Genomic DNA, 11190 nt, shown 5'->3' on the forward strand with positions numbered 1-11190 from the left:
CCGACCCCCTGCGGTACCGCGCACCGGCCGCCGGGCTGGAGAGCTCTTCCCCGGTAACTTTCGGTACCGCAGGGAAACGCCGCGTTTCCTGTGCACGGGGAGTTTGCAGAGCAGGGCTGTCTGCTGGCTGGCTTGTTTGTTTGTTTGCTTGTTGTCCTTTCTTTCCGAGGTGTGCCCGCCCGTTGCTCTGTGGTGGAGAATTTTGCTGCCAAATAAAAAGTGTAAAGAATTGCAGCCCGTGGGACGTTGTGTTGGTGCTGAAAGGGTTAAATTTTTCGTGCTAGCTTTTTCTTCCAGGACTATTAGAAATGTTCTTGTTTAACAAACCACCACGTACACCACCTGCTTTTCTATAGAAAGTGTTACAAAGTAAAGCCCCTTGAATCCAGGCTTAATGAAATAAGCAGATAATCTTTCTAGAAAGAGACTATCAAACTTCCTTAATGAGTAGTTCCACTTTATTACTGAAATGTAGGCCTGGAAGCTACCGTTTTGTGTTCAGCTAATATTCCAGATATTACTGTATGAACCTTTAAATAACTTTTTTAGTCATCTCCTCTTTCTAGTAATTCACTGTAATTTTGTGTTACGTTCTTCTGGGAGACAGGAATGAAGCCAGATTTATAACCATTTCAAAAGACCTGGAAAAAGTTGCTTCAAGTTACAACCTTAAATTGTGCATTAAAATATCGGTACTTAAATGCCGTGTATAAAATCATAAGCAGCTTTATAGCTAAAAATATACTGAATAGATTTAAATTAGAAATGTACTTTTTATTTAATAAAATAGAAGTATGAAGTTAAACGTGCAGCTTTGAAGCAGGAATCTTTAAAGTATACCAAACCTAGATATATGGTTGATCACTCTACAGCTTTGGCTGTTTGAAAGAAAGTATTACCGCACATTATTGTGCTTTTGTTTGTTTGTTTGTTTTCCCCAGACATCACATATTAACATATATACTATTTGAAAATCTTACAGAAACTTATTATAATATGCTAAGAAAGAAGCTTATAGCTATAATTGAAATATGACATATACAGAAATGTATGTTTGGAGGTAACAGAACATCAGTAATATAACCTCCAATATGGACTGTAAAAGATGTAAGAGTTGGTTTATTAGGCTGTGATTAACCACTTTTGGTGATGGGGTTACATTTAGCTGAAAATAATTATGATGCTACTAGAACTGATGTCTTCTTGTATGGAAGTGTCACTGGGGTATAATGAGATGAAGATTTTTAGTAAGCCATTACCATAAAGTGGATTAGTTTGGTTTTGTGTATGTAGTATTCTGTGTACGCAAAGTGTGAGGTAGTTTGCAGGGTCTTTTGTTTTCTGTATTCCTGGTTGTCATTTGTTTATAGAATTACTGCTTTACCGTCTCAGGAACATATTTTTTTCTTTCACACTCAGAAAGACCATTGCTTTTGCAGTGCAACTCCCTGTAAGGTCCTGTTTAAATCAGTTTGGAAAAGCGTTGAAATGTTGGTGTGTATTTGTTTGTTTTAAGCTCATTGTAATAACCAGCATATGGGAAATGCTATTCTTAGGACAATGGAGATGCATCTTAATGACTGATGACTAACGCTTTAGAGCACTAAGAAAAACAATACTCTGATTTAAGCAATGAAATTGTTAAGACTAATTTATATCTGCTTATGTGTGGAAGGTACATAATCATTTAATAATCTATTTACAAGTAAATCCATAGTTGTGGTTGCAGATTTTTTTTTTAAGATTATGAAGAAAAAAATATTAATTTGTAGAAAATTTTGTTCTTTTTATAATTTTTTTTAGACTTTGTTCTTTGGTTTTATATTCCCACTTATTATATTTAACAAAAAGTGGAAATTATTCTTTTTATTTTTTAGTAATATTGCTGGACTCTAAAGCACAACAGACAGAGTTGGAATGGATTTCCTCTCCTCCCAATGGGGTAAGTACTCCAGGCAAAAATTAAGTTCCTAAAAATGAGTAGTTATTTTACCAAAGCAATTGAAAAACTTCCTATAAACTACCCCCCCCTCATATTTCTCTTAGTAATCGTAGCAAGTGTTTATGGCTTTTTCAATTTCAGAATGGAAAGAAGCGAACCTCAGGTTACAGGGTACCAATGTGTAAGCTAATTAAAATGAAGAGCCTCTTTTGAAACTCACCTGCATTTTCTCGGTAGCTTTATGTTTTGTGGTGTAATCCTTTGTGCTGTACTGGAGAGCTCTGTGTATTTATAACATGGTATTTTAAATCCCTTTTCCCTTTAGAAACAACAGATTTACTTCTCTGTGGAAACTTTCTGAAAATATGTTTTTAATTTTCTGTATAATGAGTGATCATAAATTTGTTTACGATGTTTTCTTTGTAATTGAATAGCACAGATTGAAGTGCTCTAAAATAAAAACATTTATACTGCAGATGTGTTTGAAATGACATTCCAAACTTGAAACAGCCACAAGTCTTGAGGAGCTTGATATCTGGAACTAGGCATGAGTTATGCGGTTAAGGCCACCTCAGATTCTTACAGATTAATCTCATGGTTCTCCATTGTAAAGTACATCATTATAAAAAATGAGAAGTTTAGAAACATTGATGTTACTGTCATATTTAATATATATGTAAAGTTGAGAAATGCTGCTTTCGGTCTGAATGGAAAGTGGTATAAAACCCCTTCTTCCTCAAGCCTTGAGGAAGAACATTTTTGGAAAGATATAATGGGTATATTGTCCTTCTGCAGTTCAGTCTTGCCTTATACTCAGTCTGAGAAATCATAAATTATATGGACAGTTCTTACTCATGGAAGCAGTCTCGCTGGATCCATTGCGACTTCTTGCATGAACAAGGACTGGGGGATCAGGCCCTTAATCTTCAGCGCATTACGAAATCTGGAGCCAGAAGAGCGTGAAGTGTGAGTGGGGATATAAAAGTGTAACAAATCCTTTAAATAAGAAGAATGAAAAACTGAAAGTGTCTTTCTTTAAAAGCAAGATCGTAAAATCAATACAAGCATAAACTGGAAACGAATCTAAGGACTTCAGAAAGAATGTAATGGGAGCTCAACGCGTATGGTGGCTAATAACCTCGGCATTAGCATTTTGCACTGATTGAAGCCTTTACCAGAGGTGCTTGAAAGATTAGCTTGGTGGCAATTATGTTAGACTAACCTGTAGATAATGAAAAACATGTCAGCACATGTTACACATGTCGTCATACTTACAGATGAAAGTAGAGTCAAATTCAACAAACAGTGAAAGGCGACTTTCAAAGGTAGAAACTGATTTCAATCAGGAATTAAAAGTGAATCAAAACTAATGAGCGGATTCATGTGCATGAGAACGTTCAGAAATAGTTGCTTGTATATTAACATAGAAGTACCATTTTAATAATGTAATTGTGAAAATAAATGTTTTTCTAGTTTTAATTACTGAATTTTCTACTATGCAATAAAGACTTCAGGGGAATAAACACAGAAAAAATCTTGTTCTTGAGAGAAACTACTATATCATCACAGTATGGAATATATCAGCCAGACACTCATTAAATGCTTCATTCAACTGCAAGTGTTATATCTAACAATGATTTCAAACATTGTTAAGATAACTAAGATGCTGAAATACCGTCTATTGAAACCAATAGAACAGGCCACATTCAAGTAAAATTGCATTTGTATCACCCTATGTTGCAGCAGGACAAAGAAAAGTTGAATTTTTTTGCTGTAAAAGCTATCACAGAACTGATCACTTTAGAATGACTTTAATGAAACGTGACCTCAGATGGCACAGGTGAAAACATATCCTCAAGTGGTGATGTGGTCTTTTTTTCCCCCGCAGAGAAGCAGGTGCACCTCAAACAGACTACTTGAAATAATAGCTCTGTGATTGCAGAATTGAATCATAAGTCATATTTCCTTAATTTTTTAGGAAAATCTTATTTCAAGGCTTTGGGAAAATACAGAAAGCCAGACTTGAGCGTTTAATTCTAGGGATAACATAAAGTAGGACTTCTCATCTGAATTTAGGGTTTTGCATTGTTTTCCTTGGCTGTAGCATAGGAATCTCTCTAATACTAGCTGGTCTCATGTAGTGGGCTTTTGACTCCAAGAAGGCTCATTTATGTTGTATTCCAAAAAATGGTTTGATTTTGCTAAATGTATTTTGTTTGGTTGTTGTTTTTTTTTGTTTTGCTTTCTGTTTTTTGTTGTTATTTTTTTGTTTTGGGAGGGGGTGGGTGTGGGGATTTGTTTTGATGGAGCACTTAATATCAAAACCCGAGGAGTCAGATTCTGTTGTGTGGTGCATTAGAGTTACTTTCACTTCAAAGATGCAATACGGCATCTAACTGGAATATCTTATGGCGGAATCTGGCTCGGTGTTTTGAGAGAGGACTGCTTATACAAGATAAAAAAATAAACAAAAAACCCAAACCAGCCCAAAACAAAAAAAACCCAAAACAACCCAAACACCAAAACCCAAAACTACCTCATGTGAAATGGAGAATGTAAAAATTAGCAGAATTTTAGAGTTCATACCTTTTTTTCCTTTTTTTGACATCATTGTGGGGGTTTTTTAGGGGTTTTTCTATGTTGGGTTTTTTTTGTTGCTTGTTTTACCTTTTTTTTGGTTTTAGTTTTATTTTGTTTTTTCAGTCTGGCAGAGCCAAAAGCCTCAGTTAAGGGCACTTTTTTTTTCCTTTCCCTGTTAGTTCTAGTTCTTAGTTCTTGTAGAGGGGGAAAAAAAATCTTACTCATTCAGATCTATTAAATTTATTATAAAGATTGAATTTATTCTGTTCTGAGATTAATACAGTTCCATATACAGTCAGTTCAGTTTACTCCATGAACATTTAATAATATATTTCAATAATTTAGTACTATATACATATATAATACCGTACATAGTATGTCTATATTAACTGTAGGTCTTTGAAATGTGCTTTGATATTTACAACTTCTGTACATTTCAGCATCTGCAGCTGTGATATATTTTGTGATGATAACTTCCAGCATCAATTCAGCCACATCTGCTTTTTTCTTGGAGCAGTACACCAACATTAAAATGATCTAATTTGCTGTCAAGTAGGCTTGCAAAATCCTGTATACTGCATGGCTCCTGGTCTGGGAAAACAATGCCTTCCATGCTTGGCTACTGGTATAAGGAGTGTCAGTGGGTGCTCCATCCTGCAGAGGTGCCCAGTATGCTAGTCCCACAAAGCACTTAAGCACATGCTTACTATTAAGCTCATAAGTACTGTCATTGATCTTAAGCGTGAGCTTAAGTGCATTATTGACACAGGGCCAGAGGGCTAAGTGCCATACGGAGAAGTCATGGTTGCCTATATCATCGGGTGAGGATAGCTCAAAACCCGCCCCCTAATTTATTACAGCTGCAGTTTCTGCAGTGAATTAAATGTTGCAAGAAATGTGAAAAAGTGTTAGAGACAGATACTGTTTTGGTTACACCTGAGCAGATCCACCTGGTTGATTTCAGTGGAAGGTTTGCCATTGCTGGAGGTGCGAACTCCCACACCACCAAAGGCTGCTAAAGACCATGGGGCTGTTACAGGCTTACCAGTTTGTTATATAGTTGTTATCCTGAAGAGGGAACAACAACAAAATCCAGGCTTTGAACTAGTGAACTTTCAGTCATGTGGGTTGTTCTTAATTAAGTATGTAATCTCATGGTTTGTTTGAACTCCCAACTAAATGAAGTTGACTCCTTTTAACATGGATGCAGCCACTGAACAAAATGTGAGGTGAGGAGCTCCTGTTACCTTCTTCGGTTCGTAAGTAGAACAGAAGGTGGACTGAACAAAAAGGGAACAACCACAATGTTTTTTTGCTTTCAGATTTTAAATTCTATCTGTTTTCTCTTGCCCCCTCTGTCTATGCCACTTTCATCGTATAGGAGTGAAAATTGTACGACTCACAAGTTTCAGCACTCGGTCCCATGCTTTCTGTATAACTGAAAGTTTAACTGGAAGTTTTATGTACACAAGTTTTATGTACTGTATCACTAGGCAATTTCAGTTTCTGAGACTTCACTGATTTTAGGTTTCTCTGGAAGCGAAGCTGCCTCCCTCCTTTTGGTCTTTGCTTACCCAAAGCTGTAAAAGAGCCCACTGTGTAATCAGAACTTGGTACACTGAACAGCCTCCTCTGAAGCTTACTCTTTACACCTGTGCCCATGATATGGCAATGATTTTTAGAATTTAGTTATATGCGGGAAAGACATGAAGGGAGAAAGAGCCTGCAGCTGTATTAATATGTATTTTCTTCATTTGGGTACTTAAGAGTATTTTAACAATAACCTAGTTTTTATGAAGCTATACTGTAAAAAAGGAGGAGACTTGGGTTGTATGAAGCCTTTTAAAATACACAATAGTTACATCTGGTGGTGTACTTGTTTTGTATTGCTAACTGTTTGTTATTGTTTTAGTGGGAAGAAATTAGTGGACTGGATGAAAACTACACTCCTATACGAACATACCAGGTATGCCAGGTGATGGAATCAAACCAAAACAACTGGCTTCGGACTAACTGGATTGCAAAAAACAATGCACAAAGGATTTTTGTAGAACTGAAATTCACTCTGAGGGATTGTAACAGTCTTCCTGGAGTTCTGGGGACTTGTAAAGAAACTTTTAACTTGTATTATTATGAAACAGACTACGACACTGGCAGGAATATCCGAGAAAACCAATATGTAAAAATAGACACTATTGCAGCAGATGAAAGTTTTACCCAGGGTGATCTTGGGGAGAGAAAAATGAAACTTAACACAGAGGTGAGAGAAATTGGACCTTTGTCCAAAAAAGGATTCTATCTGGCATTTCAGGATGTAGGGGCCTGTATTGCTTTGGTCTCTGTCAAAGTCTACTACAAGAAGTGCTGGTCCATCATTGAGAACTTAGCTATTTTTCCTGACACAGTGACTGGCTCAGAGTTTTCCTCTTTAGTTGAAGTACGAGGAACTTGTGTCAGCAGTGCAGAGGAGGAGGCAGAGAACTCGCCGAAGATGCACTGCAGCGCAGAGGGAGAGTGGTTAGTGCCTATTGGAAAATGTATCTGCAAAGCGGGATACCAACAAAAAGGAGACACCTGTGAACGTAAGTAAACATTCAGCTTGTTGTAATATGTACATTATAGATCATTTTCTACCAGCTTTCCCCCTCCCACCTCCCCCCCTGCCCCGAGAAACACGTAATCAGTCTGCTTTTAAAGTTTTTGAATCCTCAGTCTGTAAACTTCACACTGGGTAATCCAAAGCAGTCACCTCTTCTGGACAGGGCGATCAGCAGTTGCATACTGCATTTTAAAATTTAAACAAGAAAATTTAAAATTACATGAAGTATAAATATAGATTCAAGATTAACATTTTAAATCGATTAAGATTATGTTCCTTGTACCTCTTGAGGAGCAAGTCATACCTATCCCAGAGCACTGTATTATGAGTAGTTAAACAATTTGTTCTTTCACATGGTCTGTGACAGAATTACAAGGAAACTAAAACTGAGGAAGAATGAGGTGTGGTTAGAAATACGGAGAATACACAAACAATAAAAACCGAGTTAGATGTTTGTATCGTAGGTGTGTACAAATTCAGACAAAATAGTATAATTTTAAATCTTTCAAATAGAATATTAAGTTTCCAGACTAAAGTATGTTTTCCTTTCTACAATACTTTTTTGCATAGAACTAACTCTAAACTTTTGGCTTCTTAGGGTATCATGGTGATTATGATTGCTATAAAATACTAGCAAATCAGAGACTACTAAGTTCTTTTTTCTAGTTCAGACTGGTTCAGTTACCCATATTCTTAGAATAATACTCGCCCTTAGCATTGCTATCACTGGGGCTACGTGTGTAAGATGCTTCTGCTTAGCATGAGAAAAGATATTTCATTGTCTTTGCTTACAGTAAAAGCAAGAGAATAGTTTTTTTAAAGACAAGTATTTTCATTTAACACAAGATTTATCAGTTTTATCATAAGATGACACAAGGACTTATATATCACCATATTTGTACCATAAGATAGGCAGACATTTGTTGGTGAGAAATGTTGTAAGTCAAAAACTGGAAAAAACCCCACAAATCTGTGAAGAGGAGAAATCTACAGAATCTGAAAAACAAAGCTGGCAGCAGACACAGAGTCTGGGATGTCTGTGTGAGGACTTCAAAATCCTCTGCAGAGGATTATGAGCACTCTAAAAGAAAAATAAATGTATCTCATTATTAATAATTTGTCCTCAGGGGAAAAAAAAAAATGATGGTGTTCTTGACGAGTTCTTACAAGGAAATTTGGTACAAGGTGAAGTGAGTGGAGTTGATCTGATGCCTTTGTAGCCTTGTACAAATCTTTCATTGTTCTGTGGGGAAGGGATGAGGGCTCATACACTGTGGAGAGTGATCTCATTAGTAGTAATTGTAACATGAAAAACCGCTCCCGCAAAACCGTTCAGCAGACTGTATTAAAGCTCTGTTAAAACTATTAAGCACTGTTTTGAGATTTTTGAATGTTGTTTTTGGAGCAACTGACTTTTTTCCTTTTCTTAGTTAACTTGCTCTTGATTACAGACCTAGTCATGGTTGATGTAATTAATATACTAATTTGATTTGACTTTCAGTAAAGGAGAGGAAGTACCCAAAAAAGAAAGCAGTGTATTTTGGGAAGTGGATGGGGGACAGAAGCTGAGTGAGCAGCGGTGAGGTGGATAGAGTATAAATTGGTGTTTAGTAACTGGAATTCAAGTAACCTGTTTATTAAACAGGCTTCTTAATTTCTAACCATGCTGATGTTGACAAAAGAATTAAATAATAACTTGTACTTGAGTATAGTAGCGCGCTCATTTGCAAGAACATTTCCCATTTTTGGCTCACTTCCAAAGCAATCACTAAGAGACTACACTACTCTGGAAATGGTCCAGAGGATCATTTATGGTATTTTTCCTCTTTTCTTTCAGTGATCCTGTTAAGAGTTTCAAAACAAACTCTGGCTCCATATTGAGGCAAGTTAGTGTATGAGAGGGAAAAGGTGGGAGGCAGGCGCTTGCCGAACGCACGCCTCGTCAGACCGATCTGGGTGACTGTGGTGCTGCACAATGGTAATTGCCATCTGCGATAGTTGTTAGCCGTGTCTGTCCTCGAGGATGTTATTAAGTATGATCAACTATGTAGTGACCGATAATACAGCTGGCACACTGATACCGCGTCTGTTTTTTGTGACAGATATTGAGAGAAACTTATCTGAACATTGACACTAATGCAACTAGCTATCTGTTACTGTCAAGCTGTGTAACAGATCAAGCAGAAGCAAGTTGGCGTGTGCTTCCTTAACCCAGAGCTTTTATAGCCCTGTCTGAGGGCTCACTTCTGCAAATACTTTGTACCTGGCATGCTGCATGACTTCTTTGGGACTGCTCGTGGCAGAAAGCATTGTGCTCTGTCAGGATGGGCAGAACTCTGTGATTCCTCTCTCACACTTGCTATAGCTCAGCTGAATTAACTTAACATAATAGGAAGGTCTTTTAAAGATACAGAATAATACCTTATCTGGCTGTGTTGTAGCAAAGGTAGGAGTAGATGGCCACATTGTAGTTCCAAATAGCTCTTCAGCCTGTTACTCAGTAGGGATTTTCATTTCTGTGATGCTGGCTTGATTGGCTGGCTGGGATTGAAGAATATGTTCCTTTTGCATACAGCTTCTCTTCTGTATATGAAATTTATTGAGTACAAATATTAAAACAATTGAATTTTGTTTTCTATATAACTTGGCACTGGATGTGTTGCCAGAAGATTTTCTTGTTGCATGAATGTAAGTAACTGTTAATGCTGGAAAGGATAAGGAAGAAAACAATCATGAGTGGTGAAACACATAACCTGGAAACTGAGCTTCCATGTGTTCCTCTTTCAGTGCTTGATCTTCCAAGCAGAATTCATCTTTTTTTCTGATATACACTGATTACTTCTCACTATAAGTGTGGCAAGGAGTCCGTGCCACCTCAGTGATCTGTCATGGTAACACACATACAAAAGAGAGACAAATACCAGAGAGTTCGTGGTTGTCAGTTAAAGCAAAATCTTAAAGCTGGGTGAAGCAAACATGAGAAAACTAGATAAGCCTTGGAACTTTTAATTGGAGGTTCTTTTGCTTACATGCAAGGACACTATCTCCTCATCGTTGATCATATGTCTGCTGGTGTGTGGCACTAGGCTTAGGTGTGGAAATTGTACGTTTTAAAGGATTATCTGGAAAGGTACCTAGCAAAGGTACCAGAAAGGTACCCGCCCAAAAAAACCCACAACAAAACCAACCAAAACCCAAAACAACAACCAAAAAACCCCACCCCAAACCAAACAAAAAACTAAACCACAACACCAAAAAACCAACCACAAAAACCCAATAAAATTCTCACTAACTGCAGTGGACTCCAAATTGGTCTAACTTCAATTTTTTATTTTTGTTTTTAACTGGAGTCCAGTCAATGTATTGTGCATGTAAGGACCACACTGTGATCAGTGATTAGTGTTTGAAGGTGAAAATAATTCTTTGAGACCTTCTAGTGTAATGTATTTTCCATCTGTTTATGTTACTTGGAGGTGGTGAGGGAGCGAATTAAATTTATTCAGTCAGAGCAGTAGAGTGATATTTCAGAAGGTAGGAAGCATCTCTTAATATGACTGAACTGAGAAATAACATAGATGATTTGTCACCGAGTCAAAAAATTCAGATTTCTAGGGAAATCCAAATGGGTGCATTTTACTGTTAAAACATTTTATAATACCATATGCATTAACAGTTGGTTTATTGGCCCCCAAATGGGGAGGGGATTATAGCTATTTCTACATTTTGTCTTGGTGAGGTAAAAAGGGAGCTACAGACTTTTCTTTCCAAACTTTGTCATGTGCTGTACACTGTGCCAGACGGCAGGCTGCATCTGTTCCTTCTTTTTCTTCCTCTTGAGAAAAACTTTTATCTCTTGACTTCATGAAAACTTACTTGATAACAGATCCAGAAGCTGAATTTGCCTTATGCTTGGCATATTTGTCATAAAGTATGTATAATCGTGATTTTTTGTTGTTGTTGTTGTTGTTTGTTTGTTTCATTTTTCTGGTTTTGTTTTTTAGTATTACTCCACTTACGAGATGATATGTCACAATTTTACTAGGAGAGGGCAATGAATTAAAGAGGAAAT

At 37.0% G+C, this 11190-nt stretch overlaps 1 protein-coding gene across 1 annotated transcript; it reads left to right on the forward strand.

Annotated features, from left to right (window-relative positions):
• Positions 1-1877: 1877 nt before the first annotated feature.
• On the forward strand, positions 1878-7112 carry LOC104522014 (ephrin type-A receptor 7-like; the record flags this gene model as incomplete). The annotated part of the gene is made up of 2 exons (XM_010164177.1): positions 1878-1942; positions 6435-7112. Coding segments are annotated over 2 exons (743 nt in total), but the record flags the coding sequence as incomplete, so codon positions are not given.
• Between the last annotated feature and the right edge of the window lie 4078 nt (positions 7113-11190).

The sequence above is a fragment of the Antrostomus carolinensis genome, unplaced genomic scaffold, assembly GCF_000700745.2.
Source record: "Antrostomus carolinensis isolate BGI_N321 unplaced genomic scaffold, ASM70074v2 scaffold31503, whole genome shotgun sequence".
In the NCBI taxonomy this organism is placed as follows: Eukaryota; Metazoa; Chordata; class Aves; order Caprimulgiformes; family Caprimulgidae; genus Antrostomus; species Antrostomus carolinensis.